This window comes from Myotis yumanensis, unplaced genomic scaffold (genome assembly GCF_028538775.1).
Source record: "Myotis yumanensis isolate MYYU_CA2020_CCGP unplaced genomic scaffold, mMyoYum1.0.hap1 SCAF_4, whole genome shotgun sequence".
NCBI lineage: Eukaryota > Metazoa > Chordata > Mammalia > Chiroptera > Vespertilionidae > Myotis > Myotis yumanensis.
In genome coordinates, this window is record NW_027223755.1 from 79,088,286 (window position 1) to 79,106,067 (window position 17,782).

The following is a 17,782-nucleotide window of genomic DNA, read 5'->3' on the forward strand; positions in this document are numbered from 1 at the left end:
CCAGGAGTAGGACATCAAGGGATGGTTAGTGGCTCAACAATGTCATTCAGAATCCAGACTATCTACTATCTTTATCATGTTACTTGTTGCCCATAGTGCAAGATGGTTGTACCTTCTGTGCTCATGTTCATGTACCAGCAAGAACATAGGGAATGGCAAATTGTGCTTGGTGAATTTTCCCCTTTTAATTAGGGGGAAAAACCACACATTTCTCCAAAATCTCCATTCAGGAGTTTTCCGCTTAAATTTTGCTTATGGGAGAGGGCAAATTCAGTGTCCTACGCTACAGCCATCTTAGACCTCCTCCTGCTTATATTACACTAGAGGCCCAGTGCATGAAATTCATGCATGGGTAGGGTCTCTAGGCCTGGCTGGCAATCAGGGCCGATCTGTGTGGTGACTGGTGGGGTGTTCAGGGGGGCCCCTGCTGGCACCCGCCTTGGCTGGCTTGGAACCGCCTGCTCACTGGCCCTACGCCTCACTGCCACCATCGGTTGCCTCCCTCTGTGGGGAGACCAGCAGGAGATTGGGAGTCCCCCACCTGCCTTGACTGGCCAGGGGCCTGCAGGCTGGGGGCAGCTCCTGCATTGAGTGTCTGGCCCCTGGTGGTTAGTGTGTGTCATAGCAACCAGTTGTTCTGTCTTTTGGTAGATTTGCATATTAGCCTTTTATTATATAGAATTATATAGGACTAGAGGCTCAATGCACAAAAATTCATGCAAGAGTAGGCCTTCCTTCCCCCAGCTGTTGGCACTGGCTTCCCTCTGGTACCCAGGACCCAGGCTTTGCTCTGGTCGCCACTGCCAGGCACCCAGGACCTAGGCTGCTTTGCTTCAGCCGCCGCCACCACCGCCAGACACCTGGGACCTGGGCTGCTTCACTCTGGCCACTTCTGCCACCCATCGGATTCCCCATGGTTCCCCATTTGCCATGCTGCGATCAGAGCCTGTGGAGGGGGAGGGACTGAGAGGTGGTCATGCACTCCATAGTGACTGGTTGAGCGGTTGTTATGGTCGCTGGCTTTTTATTATATAGGATATCTGTAGAATATGTATTGATAATACCTTTTGCATGTCCACTATTGATCATTTATGTCTATTATTTTTTCCTGATTAGTTCGACTAGAAGCTAATCAATTTTATTAATCTCATAGAACCAACTTTCAATGAATTAATTTTTTTATATTGATTTTCTGTTTTCTATCTTATTTATTTCTGCTAGGATATTTTTTTCTTTCTTCTAATTTCATAGATTTTAATTTGCTCTTTTTTCTAGTTTCTTGAGATGGAAACTGAATTAATTGATGTGAGATCTTACTTCTTTTCTGACAAAGACATTTAATACTATAAATTTCCCTCTGAGTATTCCACAAAATTTTATAGGCCTGTTTTCATTTTCCTTCCATTCAAAATACTTTCTAATTTCCTTTCAGAGTTCTCCTTTGACCCATTAGGTTATTAATAAGTATATTATTTAGTTTCTAAATATTTGGAGATTTTCTAGAAATCTTTCTGTTATTGATTTATAATGTATTTCAGTAGTGATCAGAGGACACAACTTTTTATTATTTAAAACATTTGAAGAGAGAGAGAGAAAGAGAGAGAGAGAGAGAGAGAGAGGAATTCATTTGTTAAGGAGCAAAATATTAATGACCATAACCAGGTTAGGCCTGGATTTCAATATATATAAGACAGTAGATGAAGGAACTGAATTTTCTTAGTATGAAACTGCCTGATTTATGGGAGAAAGTGAAGAGGTTCTGGGATACAAGAGGACAGGGTGGCCCAAAAACTTATTGGTCTATAGTCGTATCAGGAAAAGTCAATCATATCTTGGGGTAATCTTTTCCTCTTTCTCTTAAGATGGAAACTCTATTCTGATATATCACTTCTCTACTGAATTCCTGTTTCCTGTTCTCTGATACAGTCCTAAGTTGGACTAAAAATAAGAAAGGATGTTTTGTCCTTTGTTCAAATGGTTTTCCTTTGTAAACACATAGATTTATGTATTTGAGTTTTCTTTTGCTTGTTTCCCCTAATTAATCCTGGTAAAGCTCCTTTTTAAATTTTTTTTTTTTTTAAAAAGCAGAACCTTGCCCTAGCCGGTTGGGTTCAGTGGATAGAGCGTCGGCCTGTGGACTCAAGGGTCCCAGGTTCGATTCCGGTCAAGGGCATGTACCTTGGTTGCGGACACATCCCTAGTAGGGAGTGTGCAAGAGGCAGCTGATCGATGTTTCTCTCTCATCAATGTTTCTAACTCTCTATCCCTCTCCCTTCCTCTCTGTAAAAAATCAATAAAATATATATATATTAAAAAAAAGCAGAACCAAGAGGAAAAGGAAACTTTTACATGTGCACCAGGTAGGAAGAGGGAAGAGGGTATCCTCAGGCAAGGTACGGAGGTAATAGTGGCCTTCTTAGTTTTAAGAACTAGAAAGAGCCAGGAGAATTGGAACAGAAATATAAAAATTCAGGGATATAGAAAGCATAGATAGCTTAGGTTTCTACTTTCCCCTCCAATAACTCTTTTGGGCAAGTGTTTTGGAGACTCTTACAGCTGCTTCTACCTGATACTATGTGCTCATTCTCTCTCTATGAACTCGTCCCTCCATGACACTCTGTTCTTGCATTAGAAACAGGAAAATGGAATGTCGAAATGGAGAGCTTCCCTTGACCTCTTTTGCCTAGAAAGTAACTGGTTCATGCTCTATGGGTGGACAGAGACAAGTGGAAAGAGGCATACTCACCCAAATTGCAATGACTGATCCCACAACCACAATCTTGTGCCACTTGAGCTGCTTGATGAATAGGTCTGTGGAAGCCTGGAGTTGTTTGCTAGACATCTGGTATGTGACCAAGACACTAGGTAGATAAAAGTGTAAAACCAGGAGGAGTGACATCATAAACATGATGAAATAAGAGTTTCCTACCATTTACCTACTCAAAGAACACCAACTCTGGAAGTCATCCATGGATGAGAAGGCTTTTGTAGAAGTTCGGGTAGCCAGTGGAGAAATTTCAGCACACCCTTGGAGCAATTATGATCCAGAAATTCTAGTCATGTCCACAAAAATCTTATGTGGGAATGTTGATAACTGCCATATTCATAATATTCCCAAATTGAAAAAAAAGTAAATATCCACCAATGGAAAAATAGATAAGCAAGTTTTGATAGATTCATAAAATTAATAGCATTCAGCAATAAAATAAAACAAGTGTCTGGCCTGTGTGGCTCAGTTGATTAAACATTATCCCAGACACTGAGAAGTCGTTGGTTTGATTCCTGGTCAGGTCACATGCCCAGGGCACGTACAGGCTGGATCCCCGGTGGAGGGCATGAAGAAGGCAGCCTTCTCTTTCATTGATGTTTCTGTCTCTCTCTCCCTCTCCTTTCTCTCTCTCTAAAATCAATAAAAAATATTAAAAATAAAACAACTGATAAATGCAACAACAAACACAAAAGGTACATATTACATGATTCTTTTACTAAGAATTCTAGAAGCAACAAACTAATCTATGATGATAGAAATCAGAATAGCAGTTGGCTCTAGTGAAAGTAGTTGACTGGAAGGGTGCATAAAGAAACTTTATAGTGTTCTGTATTGTCCTTTATCTTGAATTGGGTAATGATTATATGGATACTTACATTTGTCCAAATTAATTATACATTTACAATCTGTGAATCTGACTATATAAAAAATTATATCTCAATAAAAATGAGGAAAAACAAAGAGTAGAGAAGGAAAATATGTGTATTCATATAACTCATAACTAACTTCTGGACAATATTAACATAATGGAGGTGGTGCATGGGGTAAGATTAAGGGATGTGATAGTATTTGTATTGTTCAGGAGTGAATATACAGATATTGATAGACTTAAGAAAACAGGGGTAAGTAAACATAAGTATAAGTAACCAACATAAGACTAGAAATAGATCCTCCTCAAACTATTGCAAAAAATCAAGAGGAGGGAAGACTTCCAAGCTCTTTTTACAAGGCCAACATTATCCTAATTCCAAAAACAGATACTCTAAAAAGAAAGAAAATTATAGGACAATATCCCTGATGAACATAGATGCTAAAATCCTCAACAAAATATTAGCAAATCAGATCCAGTAAAAATAAAAAGATCATACACCATGACCAAGTGGGATTTATTCCAGGGATGCAAGGTTGGTACAATATTTGCAAATCAATAAATATGATACATACCATAAATAAAATGAAGGATAAAAATTATATGATCATATCAATAGATATGGGAAAAGCATTCAACAAAATCCAGCTCCTGTTTTTAAAAAAATTCTCAGCAAAGTTGGAATAGAGAGATCATCCCTCAACATAATAAAGACGCATATATGACAAACCTACAGTCAACATCATACTCAATGGACAAAAACTAAAAGCATTTCCCTTAAGATCAGGAACAAGACAGAGATGTTCACTTTTACCACTCTTATTCAGCATAGTACTGGAAGTCCTAGCCACAGCAATCAGACAAGAAGAAAAAATAAAAGGCATCCAAATTGGAAAGGAGTAAGTAAAACTGTCATTTTTCACAGATGACATGATATTATACATATAAAACCCTACAGACTCCACCAAAAACTATTAGATTTAATAAATGAATTTGGCAAGGTAATAGGATATAAATTTATATCCAGAAATTGATGGTGTTTTTATACAGCAATAATGAACTCTCATAAAGAGAAACTAAAAAAAATTATCTCATTTACTATTGCAATAAAAAAATAAGATATCTAGGAATAAACTTAACCAAGGAGGTAAAAGACCTGTACTCAAAAAACTATAGGATATTGAAAAAAGAAATAGAGGAAGATACAAACAAGTGTAATCATATACTGTGTTCATGATTGGAAGAATTAACATCATTAAAATGCCCATACTACTCAAAGCTATCTATAGACTCCATTAAAATACCAATGCCATATTTCACAGAATAAATATTTCAAAAATTTGCATGGAACCAAAAAAGGCCCTGAATAGCCTCAGCAATCTTGAAAAAGAAGAACAAAGTTGGAAGGATTGCAATATCAGATATCAAAATATACTACAAAGCCATTGTAATAAAAACAGCTTGGTCCTAGCCTGTTTGGCTTAGTGGTTAGAGTGTTGGCCTATGGCCTGAAGGATCTCGGGTTTGATTCTGGTCAGGGGTGCATACCTTGGTTGCAGGCTTGATCCCTGGTTGGGGTTGGGGCCTGTGTGAAGGCAACCAATAGATGTGCCTCTCTCACATCAATGTTTCTCTCTCTCTCTCTGTCTCTACCCTTCTCTCTTGAAAAAAAAAAAATCAATGGGAAAAATATCCTTGGGTGAAGATTAACAACAACAACAACAACAAACCCACACCAAGAAACAAAAAACCCAGCCCAGTACTGGCACAAGAACAGGCATATAGATCAGTTATACAGAATAAAGACCCAGGAATCAACCCATGCCATTATGGTCAATTAATATTTGACAAAGGAGGCAAGAGAACACAATTGAGTAAAGACAGTCTCTTCAACAAATGGTGTTAGGAAAATTGGATAGGTACATGCAAAAAAAAAAAAAAGAAAGAAAGAAAAGAAAAGAAAAAAATAAACTAGACCACCAACTTACACCATACACAAGAATAAACTCAAAATGGATAAAAGACTTAAATGTAAGTTGCAAAAATCATAAAAATCCTAGAAGAAAACATAAGCAGTAAAATCTCACACAGCAGTATTTTCACCAATACATCACCTAGGACAAGAGAAACAGAGGGGAAAAAAATAAACAAATGGGACTACATTGAACTAAAAAGCTTCTGCACAGCAAAAGAAATCATCAACAAAATGAAAAGTGACCCACTGTATGGAAGAACATATTTGCCAATGATACATCTGATAAGAGGTTAATTTCCAAAATATATAAAGAACGTATACAAGTCAACACCATGAAGATAAACAATCCAATAAAAAATGGGCAAAGAACCTGAATAGACACTTCTCCAAAGAGGATACACAGATGGCCAATAGACATATGAAAGAATGCTCAAAGTCACTAATCATCAGAGAGATGCAAATTAAATGACATTTCACTCATGCTAGAATGGCTACCATCAATAAATCAACAAAGAGCAAGTGCTGGCGAAGATGTAGAGAAAAGGGAACCCTACTACACTGCTGGTAGAAATGCAGACTGGGGCAGCCACTGTGGAAACAGTATGGAGTTTTCTCAAAAAATTAAAAATGGAATGCCTTTTGACCCAGTGACTCCACTTCTGGGAATATACCTAGGAACCCTGAAACACTAATCAGAAATAATGTATGCATCCCTATGTTCAGAGAGAGCAGTGTTATTTACAATAGCTAAGATCTGGAAACAGCCCAAGTGCCTATAAGTAGATTAGTGGATAAAAAAGCTGTAGTACATTTACATATAGAATACTATGCTGCTATAAAAAGAAGGGTCTCTTCCATAGATGGACCTGGATATTATTATGCTAAGCAAAATAAGCCAGTCAGAGAAAGACAAATATCACATGACCTCACTTACATGTGGAACACAATAACAAAATAAACTGACAAACAAAATAGGTCCAGCCGAAACCGGTTTGGCTCAGTGGATAGAGCGTCAGCCTGCGGACTGAAAGGTCCCAGGTTCGATTCCGGTCAAGGGCATGTACCTGGGTTGCGGGCACATCCCCAGTAGGAGATGTGCAGGAGGCAGCTGATCGATGTTTCTCCCTCATCGATGGTTCTAACTCTCTATCTCTCTCTCCCTTCCTCTCTGTAAAAAATCAATAAAATATATATAAAAAAAAATAGGTCCAGAGGCAAGAATGCAAGGAACAGACTGACAGATCTCAGAGGGGAGCAGATTGGAGGGATGGGAAGAGATTAACCAAAAAACATATATGCATATATGTACAGCCCATGGACACAGACAATAGTGTGGCAAAGGCCTGGGGTGGGGTGGGCGCTGGGTGGAGAGGGCAGAGTGGAGGAAGTGGGGGAAACCTGTAAAACTGTCAACAATAAAAAAATAAATTAAAAAAAGACTGAAATAGAATGTAAAATGTGCAAATCATCAGAAAAAATTGGTTCATTCATTGGAAAGCAGGGAAAGAGAAATAAAGTATAATAAATGAGAAATGTGAAATAAGTTGGAAGAAACGAGTCCTAATTTATACGTGATCATTGCAAAAAAAATGTAAATAGACAAAGGAGTACAATCAAGAGCATCTGGTCTCGGTGGACATCTCACTGAGAAGAAGGGACTGTGTTTACCACAGCCAGCCTCTCCCAAACTAAAAGTGTACTTTTATGGAGAAATGATCTTCCTCCTCCTTTGAGGCTGGACCTCAGAGAAGGGCAGGGTTACGTGGGGGCAAAGACAGGCATACTCCTAGGTATGCTTTGGTGGCTGGTGACATGTTTAAATACAACAAGCCTGAAGAAGGACCAGGTGGCCCAGGAGCAAATCCCAGGGAGGGCCCAGAGGACTACTTATATGGGGCACAAAGGCTTGGGGGCTTTTTCAGGTTGTCTACAGTCAGAGAGAGGTGTATGTATTCCCTGGGAACCTGGCCTGGAGCTTGAGAAGCAGGCTTTCCACTGTCCAGCATGAACCCTGGGAGTGGCAAAGAGCTACTGCCACTTGACTCAGTGACAACCTGGCCGGTGAGTTTGGGGGACTATCTGTAGCTGGTCAAGCGGAACGAAGCTAACTAGAAGAGGACATTCTGCCAAGAAAAGGCGGGGGCCTGCAAGCGGGCCACGTCAGAACAAAGTCTTGCAAGCAAGACTTATTGTTCAGAGGCAGAACTTCCCTTGAGGTGATAAATAGTCCATGAGGGCATGGAAAGTTTAAGGGAGGGTGCACTGCTGCAGTTGGAAAAGGTCTTTGTATAACATAGGAAGTTAATAGTTTAATGTATAACTTAGCTCAGATGATCTCATAAGCATACCTGTTAATCATTGTCACTTGCTGTACTCCATTGTTATTTGCTGTACTCCCCAAATAAAAGCCATGAGAGCTTTGGGGGCTTTGCTACTTGCCTGACTAGCGGTAGCCCTCTGCTTCTCTAAATTCATCTCAGCGTCACCGTTCACAAAGAACATCAACACTATCAAGCTGAGGATAAACTGAAACTGCTCTTGACCTTCTGCATTAACTTCTGCCTGTTCTCTACTCTAGAGCTGCAAAGAGCCCTGGGCTAGGGGACAGTATAGCAAATGAGTGGTGTCACCAGTATCATTGTACTTTTCCTTAATATTGTCTCCAATAGCATCCGTGCAGAAATTGAGTAAGATATGCAAGTGTAATTAAAATTATGAGGCCCCCCACCCTGGCCAGTGTGGCTCAGTTGGTTGAATCTTGTCCCATGCACCAAGAGATTGTTGGTTCAATTCCCAGTCAGGGCACATGCCCAGGTTGCAGGCTCGATCCCCGGTAGGGGGCGTGTAGAAGGCAGCCAATCAATGTCTTTCTCCCTCTCCCTTTCTCTCTCTCTCTCTCTCTCTCTCTCTCTCTCCAAATCAATACAATGTATTTTTTAAAAAATTATGAGGCACCATAAAAATGCGAAGCAGTAACAACTCAGGAATACAGTATAGTAGCAACACAGGCCACCTGGGCAAACTTGGTGGCTGGTGACATGTTTAAGTTCCACCCAAATGAGGATGGAAGGCAGGAATAAATGTATGAAAGAGATTCCATCCCCCAACTGCTATTAGCAAACTCCAGATACACTCCATGTTATTTCTTCTTTTTAAAAAAAAATATATTTTTTTATTGATTTCAGAAAGGAAGGGAGAGGGAGAGAGAGAAACATCAATGATGGGAGAGAATCATTGATCAGCTGCCTCCTGCACGCCCCCTACTGGGAATTGCAGGCAGGACTATTTCTTTTCTTGAAACACTGTTGGTGGGATCTTAGCCTCCAATTCTACCTACCTTCTCACCCCTCTCACCTCTATTAAGCACCTAGAAATTCCACCCTTACCTCCTTGTATCTATAATGTTGTACAGACATCCTTAAAATCTAAAAGCCACCAACAGCCTGGCCGGCGTTGGTTGAGTGTGGACCTATGAACCAGGAAGTCAAAGTTTGATTCCTGGTCAGGTCACATGCCCGGGCTGTGAGCTTGATCTCCAGTGTGGGGCATGCAGGACAAGGATTCTCTCTCATCATTGATGTTTCTATCTCTCTCTCCCTCTCCCTTCCTCTCTGAAATCAAGAAAAAATATATTTTAATAATAAAAATAAAAGCCACCAACACAGCTCTAATAAACCCAGTCATCCTACACTCTTAGGCATCTGCTTCCGGCATGAATACCACATCATGTTTATTCAACATCTTAAACCAAAGGCAAATAACAATAAGAGAACTTAACTTAGGGCAGAGACAGCGATCACCTCTCTGACTTCATAAAGCAGCTGCTGCCTACGCTTTTATTCCTCGCTATCACTTAGGGAGTTTATTTCCTCTTCAGCACTTACTTCTTGTGGCTGATGGAAAACCCAGGAATCCAGACCACTCTTCCTTAGAAATCCAGACATCCTACCACTCAGTTGATCCTTTTCACTCCTGGGGCTAGGTTACAGGATTCATATACTCTCCAACACAGCTTTGGGACCTAAGCAGACACATTCAGCTAGAGAAGACCAAGAAGAAGAATCAACCTAATCGTAAATGATGCATCACGTAGAGTGACATCATAACTCAAATCCCAAAGGGATGCCAGCAAAGCCTCCGCAGGGAAGTTTGTTCAGCTGATGGGTGAATAAGTTACTACTGTAGATACACTTGAACTTACTTTTGGAATTTGGGTGGCAATCAGTGTACATGATTCCCCAACCAACAATGTATTCAGGGCCATCTATGATTACCTTGTATCAGGCAGTGGTCCATTGAGGCAAAAAGGGAGTGGGCACCATAGTGGCTGGGGCCCCTGCCACTGCCCACTGTCACCTCCCTCTCTCCTTTGGCCCAGTACATGAATGAAAATGAACATTCAGGGAAAGCATGAATTGGGCTACAGAACCACAGGGTCAGTGTTGGGCCTATTGCTACAGCACTGTGATCCAAGGTACCTTAGCCCTCATTCCTGGATCTGCCCATTTGGACACTGGTTACTGACTTTTGGAAGGTGGACATCCAATATCCTGTCCTAGAGATACTCCAAATATTCTCAAAATAAAATATTCATTTCATCCCCTCCCAACCACGAATCTACTCCCAGTTCTCCTCCAAGATTTCCTGTGCTAGTTGTCATCTCTGAGGTCTCTTTCTTCATTATATTTCTCAAGTTCTCAGCAGTATTTAAACTGTTGACCACTTTCTCCTCCTTGAAGTCCTATCCAATATTTTTTTTTATAACTGCCTGAGTCTCCTGCCTTCCTGATCACTCAGATGCTGTCTCATACTCAACATTCTATTTGTTAAGCCCTGCACACATCTCTTTCTCAAAGCCAGACCCCATATCTCGTGCCCTTATTTGTATTCCACACATTAAAAACAGTAATTTGCCCAGATTGTGATTTTATTTTTATTTTATTTTTAAAGTTTTGTTGTTTTTTACATAGGGGTAGGATACTGTGTTCTTTCTTTTTTTAAAGATATTTTAATTGATTTCAGAGAGGAAGAGAGAGGGAGAGAGATAGAAATATCAATGATGAGAGAGAATCATTGATGGGCTGCCTCCTGCACGTCCCCTACTAGGGTTCAAGCCCACAACCCAGGCATATGCCCTTGACTGGAATCAAACCTGTAGCCCTTCAGTCTGCAGGTCGACACTTTATCCACTGAGCCAAGCCGGCTAGGGCCAGACTGTGATTTTAATCAATACTGGTTGCTTGATAATTATACTAAATGCCCTATTCCCTAAACCTGCATCCACCCTTTGGTCCTATTTTGCTCTCATTTTCTTTCTGAAATCTAAGCCTTCTTACCTCATTGCAGGATACTTCTCAACACTTCCTGTTCTTTCTCTCATTCCTCTATAAAGTCTTGATTCTTCTCTTCATAGCAATTCACAGGGTAACATCCTGCTGATGGCACCTGCAAACACATGGATGATGTGGCCACTCAAGTGCCCAGAATAAGGTCAAATGTAGAAAAAGGGCAGCTGCAGTAAGAAAGAGAGAACCACACTTCTTAGCAGAATACACTTAGAGGCAGAGATCACAACAGCAAAGAAGAAATGTGGGAATAAGGCTGTAGGCAAGAGGAGCTTAATGACTGTAGAACAGTTTGGTCCAAACCCCCAGACGAAGAATATTAACTTCCTCTTCCCACTTACCTTGTGAGCAGTAAATTTAGCCTTAAGTTTTCTAGCAGCAAGGTCAAAGCTAAAGGATACAAAACGTTTTCTTTCCCAGGAAAGTAAGACACAACTTTGTTAACTCCCTGTTAACTACACGGTAGAAGACACAGGGACGGGAGATGCGTTGTTTTGGGGAGAACTTGAGATAACAAGGGCCCTGAGGGGAATGGGAGTTCGGCTGAGTAGGATCAGAGTTGCAAGAGCTAAGGGGAGGGAGTGAGGCTCAGGAGATTGCAAGGTAAGGATCAGGCATGCTGGTTTCTTTTCAGGTCAGCAGGTTCCATGACAGGCTATGGTCACTTTCAGCTAACTCTCCCCTGAGTGTTCAGGCAAGGCTGGGTGCCAATACAAAATAAGTACTCACCTCAAACCATATCCAGCCCTAGCTGGTTTGGCTCGGTGGGTAGAGCGTCGGCCTGCGGACTGAAAGGTCCCAGGTTTGATTCCAGTCAAGGGCACATGCCCTGGTTGTGGGCTCGATCCCCAGTAGGGGTCCTCCAGGAGGCAGCTGATCCATGATTCTCTCTCATCATTGATGTTTCTATCTCTTTCTCTCCCTCTCCCTTTCTCTCTGAAATTAATAAAAATACATTAAAACATAAATAAATAAAACCATATTCAGGTGACTTCCGGCATCTACCTTGTCCCAGAGTATACATGGAAAGGCCTGGGCTCTAGCCCTGCTACTAGTCCAGGGAACAACTTTGAGCATGGTATATAAAGTCCTCAGGGATCTTCTTGTTCAACTCTGCTATCTGACCTCTTGCCTCAGCCCATTCCCAACTTGAAAATATTGTGTAGTTTTGAGCATAACTGTTTCTCAGCCTGGAGTGCCCTTCTGAGACTCAGTGCCTAAATAATCCACAATCTTCTCTAACTCGACTCAGGTATCTTTGTGGAATTCTTCCCTAGACCACAAAGGCTGAGTTACATGTCTGTCTTGTACATTCTCATAGCTCACTTCTATTATAGCATCTAACATATGAACCTGCAATTATCAGGCACATAATCACACACTCTGATTAATCCACGTTCTTTCAAGAAATGGAAGCCAATTCTGGCTGATTAAAGAGTAAGGGGTATAATTAATAAAAGGATCTTGAGTAGCCCACATACTGCTGGGAGACTGGAGAAGCAGGCCCGAATGCTAAGCTTCCAGGAACTGTACTCTATGCCACCAGCACCACTGATGTCCAACTGAGCAGCAGGAGAAATTCCTGCTATGGTTTACACTGTACCAAGGATGCCCTTTCTATGCCAGGAGCCTGCTCTTGCAACCACCACCACTAGTGAAAATTAGGTGCTGTTCTAGCCGGTTTTGCTCAGTGGATAGAGCGTTGGCCTGCGGACTGAAGTGTCCCAAGTTCGATTCCTGTCAAGGGCATATGCCCAGGTTTTGGGCTTGATCCCCAGTAAGATGCGTGCAGGAGGCAGCCATTCAATGATTCTCTCTTATCATTGATGTTTCCATCTCTCTTTCCCTCTCCCTTCCTCTCTGAAATCAATAAAAATATATTTTTTTAAAAGAGAAAAAATAAAAGTAGGTGCCTCTGTGACAACCCTCACCAGCAAAATGGATTCTGGTGGACCTCATTTTTCAAGTTACTCATGTCTGAATCAAAGGATCTGATATTATGAAGCCAAGAGAAGAGATGGTTTCAGCAAGGAAGGAGTGGCCCATGATGCAGGGGGAAAAAAATCAAAAGGTAAGAATTGAAAATTGTTCATGGGATTTACCTCCAAGAGGTTCTTACTTACCTTGGTGAGAATAGTTTACCTTTGGTTGATTAAAGGAAAACTGGATTGAGATGTGAAAGGGTGTGAGGTCCTATTTTTGTATTCTCTTTAGCCTGAGGGTAGAGTCCATTGAGACTCTAGTTTATCCAGGGCTCTCCTGTTAGATTTGCCACTTCGTATAAACCCATGACCGTGTCCAGTCTCCTTTGTAAGGCTACAAAACAGAAGCTAATGAATTAGACACAAACCCACACAAATGACAAACTTTCAAAAAACTAAAAACATACACATGAGTACCGTAAAACTAGGGACATGTCTGTGAGATTGGGGATTGTGTCAATGTTAATATCCTGGGCAGGATACCGTGCTGCACTGTATAGTGTTGTAAGATGTTGCCATTGGGAGAAACGGAGTAAAGTGCATGAGAGATTTCTGTATTATTACTTACGACTGCGCAATCTGCAGTCACACCAGTAAAAATGTCCCCCGAAGTGAGCTTAAAAGAAGGTATGTAAAATATTTCATTTATGTAAAATCTTTCATTAATGTACACAAGGATTGTCTCCTAGGGCTAACAGTAATTAAACATTGGGGTAGCCACTCTTCTCTGGATCATTGTTAGTTCGGAGTCCCCTTGTCGCTCTGATCCTCTTCACAATTCCTATGGCTTCCATTCACAACGCCCCAGAATCCACAGCAGCGCTCAGGTGGGGCAGATGAAGGAGAGGAGGGAGTCCACCTCGTTTTGGACAATGAGCCGCCCTGGGTGGATGCTGTCAGGCAGGGCCAGGCTGGAGGTCATTTCCCAGGCATCCACAAAGGCCACACGGAGGTCAGCAAAGGCAGCTCGGAGGAGCCGGTTCACCTGCAGGGTGAACCAGTCACTGCCATACACGGACTTGTAGCCAGTGTTGGCCAGTTTGATGACCACTAGAGTGTGGGGCTCCCGGGCCAGCAGCGCAGCCACAGCTGCCCGGATCCCTGCCAGTCGCTGTGCAAAGACGGATGGAGGGAAGGTGGTGAAGTGTGCGCCCAGCCCCAGCACCACCACGGTGTGGGGGCCCCCAGCCAGGCCTCCCAGCTCCCGGACCACGGAGTGCAGGGAGGCCACTGGTGTTCGGAGGGAGCGCAGGGGCCAGCCGTGGGCCCGCCAGTGCAGCACTATGTTCCGAGTGGTCTCTACGGCCATCAGGGGCCCTGTCTGATACGTGACGTGTAGATCCACCGGCTTCAGGGCTGTAGGGAGGACAAGAGAGGACGTTTAAGGGTTAATATGGGATTGTGTACCATCCTCTTGTACAAATGAAAATATTAGTCCCCACTTCCCAGGACATAAGCATTCTGTCTCTAAAATCTAGTGCACCCCTGCCCCCAAGTTTCAAGGTTGCCAAGGATCTCATTACCGTCCATCCAAACACCTCTGCAGTGTGCTTTTACTTCTCTACGGTATTTGACTTCCCTCTGCTGGGTGACCTCTTTTACAAACCTTTGCTTGCCTTCTGTAACACTACATCACCTCATTCCCCCGCCCTTCTGGTCACTCTTTGCTCAACTATTTGCTTCATATTTCCCTTGCACTGTGTACATGAGGCATTCCCTAAAATTCTGTCATTATCATCCACTCTTCCTTACTATCTATAACTTAGGAAATTCATTCATTTCCACCTCTCCAGTTTTTGACTAAGAGCTAATGGCTTGCTGAGCTTCGATTCCACACTTCCAATTTCCCAATCAATATTTTCTCTCTAATGATCCGCCATGGCCCTGACCTTTGTACATTGCCTTGGCAAATAAATCTACCATTTCTGCACAAATCTCTCTCCACATCCTGAACCTCCCCCTACTGCCCCACACCTGTCAGCTATTGTTGTTGGTGACTTTCTAATGTTTGATTCTTTTTTCCTTAGCTTTCCATGGGGAGGCCTTTAGTCACAGCTGATACCTCTCTGTGTCTCAATCTGAAGTCAAATAACTCATCAAATCCTATTTATTATTCATTTTTAAGGTTTCCTATGTCTAACTCTTGCATCCAACTTTTAGCTCAGGCTCTTAATAACTCTTGGCTACACGAATCTTTACAAGTACAAATTGGCACTGTTCTGGCACCTTTGTATACAATGTGAAAAAGAGACCAATGTCCTTGCCCTCATGAAGCTTACTGTCGAGAGAGAGAGAGAGAGAGAGGAAGAGAGAGAGAGAGATTTCCTGTGTAGAAGGGAGGATGGAGATTTTGAGGAACTTAAAGAAGGATGGTGCTCCTGGAGCAGAATGTATGGCACGAGGTGAGGTTAGAGATATAGGTGCAGTCTGGTCATATAGTCCCTTACCATCATGTCAATGATTTTTATTTTTGTATCAAGGAAAATTAGAGTCCATTGAAGGTGAGTAGCATGATGCAACTTACATTTTAAAAAGCTCACGCTTGCTCCTTTGTGAAAACCTGGGATGGAGGCAGGGGTACTAAGAAGTGAAATGGGAAGCCCAGTTTAAAGGACTTTTTAACAGGCCACGATGGAGAGAAGTAATGATAGAGGCAGAGGGTGTTGTACATTAGCTCTCTAGAACTTATTCATCTTGAATCATTGAAACATATATTTTTTTTATGTAGACAGGATTAGAAAATTAATTGGATACTAATTTCTGGTTTTAGCAATTGGGAGATAATGATACTTACTATGCTTTAGGAAGTCTGAATTATATTTTAGTGACTGGAGAAGGAGGACAGTGATCCAAAAGTTAGTGCTATATTGAATTTTTGTACGCTTGAGAGCATTAACATGGAGATATCAACTTGGTATTTGGAGTTCAGAAGAGAGGTATGGACCAGAAAGGTAAATTTGTAATTCATTATAATTACATATGGCATTAGAGCCATAGGAATGGACAAAATCATTTAAGAAGATTATAACAAGGAAGAAGAGGGTCCAAGAATAACTTCAAAAAATTTTATTATTTAGATAATGGGTAGAGGAGGAGGAGATTGAGAAGGAAAGACCAGAAAAATAAGAGGAAAACAATTACAAGTAGTGATAGGAAAGTCAATATAATAAAATGCTTCTACTTGACTGGGTTATATTTCTCATTTATTCAATTAAGACAAAAATCCAAACCAAACAACATGGGCTGTTGAAGCTATGAGGTTAATTTGTTCATTGTTGTTGGGCATATAAGATGGGGACTTTTGGCAATATCAAATAATTTACTTTGTATTTACTATTTGACACATACAACTACTAGGAGTCTATCCTATAGAACTTCTTCAACAAATAACAAACACCGTATGATGAGTTTATTCATAGTGGCATTGGTTATAATAGCAAAAATTTGAAAAGGACCAGGTTTCTAGAAATAAGGAACGTTCATACAATGAGTCTTATACAGCAATAAAACAGAATGTACTGATAAAGGGATATATCCTAGATATACCAAGAGGGGGGAAAGGTGCAGAATATGCTATGCTATGTGTTCCCTTTTGCTAATGATGCATCGTGATACCCATCATACCCTGATGAAAACAACTGAAAAAAATAATGAAAAAAGTTTTAAAAATTATCATGAGAGAAGAAGGAAAGCATAGGAGATTAAAGAGATAGATTAGGACTGATTCTGGACTGTGGTTATTTGTGAGTAAAGATAGCAGAGATATGAAGCTCTGCTTTTGCCATTCTCAAGAGTTGGTGGTGTGCTGTCTTTGGAGATTGTCATGTCACGAATTTGTCATGCCTATGTGAATTCCCCTTGCACAATTATTAAACTTTTATTTTCTCCTGTTTAGAAAGAAAGAGTTGGTGTGAACATGGATCAAAGTCCTTTGGCACTCAAGGAGAAAAACTTTAGTGAAATACTTTCTGCTTTTGGCTGAGACTCTAATAACTCACTTGGAGCCCTAGTTGGTTTGGCTCAGTGGATAGAGCATCGCCTGTGGACTGAAGGGTCCCAGGTTCGATTGTGGTCAAGGGCACATCGAGCCAGGTGGGTGCAGGAGGCAGCCGGTCAATGATTTACTCTCAACATTGATGTTTCCATCTCTCTTTCCCTCTCTCTTCCTTTCTGAAATCAATAAAAAAAATATTTTAAAAAACTGACTTGGATCATTTATCCATCCATAGAAGTTCACTGAAAGGCAGATATGTATTTTTTAAAATATATTTTTATTGAGAGGAAGGGAGAGGGATAGAGAGTTAGAAACATTAATAAGAGAGAAACATCAATCAGCCGCCTCCTGCACTCCCCCTACTGGGGATGTGCCCGCAACCAAGGTACATGCCCTTGACCGGAATCGAACCTGGTACCCTTCAGTCCGCAGGCCGATGCTCTATCCACTGAGCCAAACTGGTCAGGGCCAGATATGTATTTTTGATGGCTTCATAGGCTGGAGCAATGAGGATTGGAACTTAATATTCACCAAGGGAGAGAACCTAGTGTAACACTCCATGTACCGGGCTAGAAACTGAAGAACTATACTAGGGGTGTGGATGTCTATTGTACTTCCAAGGATTATTTGGATGGCCCACAAAACTTCAAACCTTATTCCTGAACTGTAAGCACTCTTAGCTATCGGCCAGAAAACTCTTTTTCAGAATAAGATAACATTGCCTTAGGTCTTACGTTATACATAAAAGTATTTTGTCAAATAAACATCCAGAAAAACCATCAAATATCACAAAACATATGATGAGGCAAAACAAAACACAGCAGGGACAAGAGAAAATGGGGGGTAGG

General features: G+C 41.3%; 2 protein-coding genes across 12 annotated transcripts in view; both read right to left on the reverse strand.

The window, feature by feature from the left end:
- Positions 1-3,427, reverse strand: part of LOC139008896 (NXPE family member 3-like) — a 34,282-nt gene extending 30,855 nt beyond the window's left edge. For all 6 annotated transcript variants that reach the window (XR_011471228.1, XR_011471227.1, XM_070412649.1 and 3 more), the window contains exon 1: positions 2,747-3,427. Coding sequence is in view for 4 of the 6 variants with exons in the window: in XM_070412649.1 (XP_070268750.1) it covers positions 2,747-2,932 (186 nt within the window). In the remaining 2 variants the exon portion in view is untranslated. The remainder of the gene's footprint in view (positions 1-2,746) is intronic.
- The window catches only part of LOC139008897 (NXPE family member 3-like), a 78,988-nt gene continuing 63,982 nt past the window's right edge, over positions 2,777-17,782 (reverse strand). For all 6 annotated transcript variants that reach the window (XM_070412651.1, XM_070412655.1, XM_070412650.1 and 3 more), the window contains 3 exons: positions 11,688-14,296; positions 10,950-11,058; positions 2,777-2,861 (listed from right to left, as the gene is read on the reverse strand). In XM_070412651.1, coding sequence (XP_070268752.1) covers positions 13,764-14,296 — 533 coding nt within the window. In that variant the 3' untranslated portion in view covers positions 2,777-2,861; positions 10,950-11,058; positions 11,688-13,763. The remainder of the gene's footprint in view (positions 2,862-10,949; positions 11,059-11,687; positions 14,297-17,782) is intronic.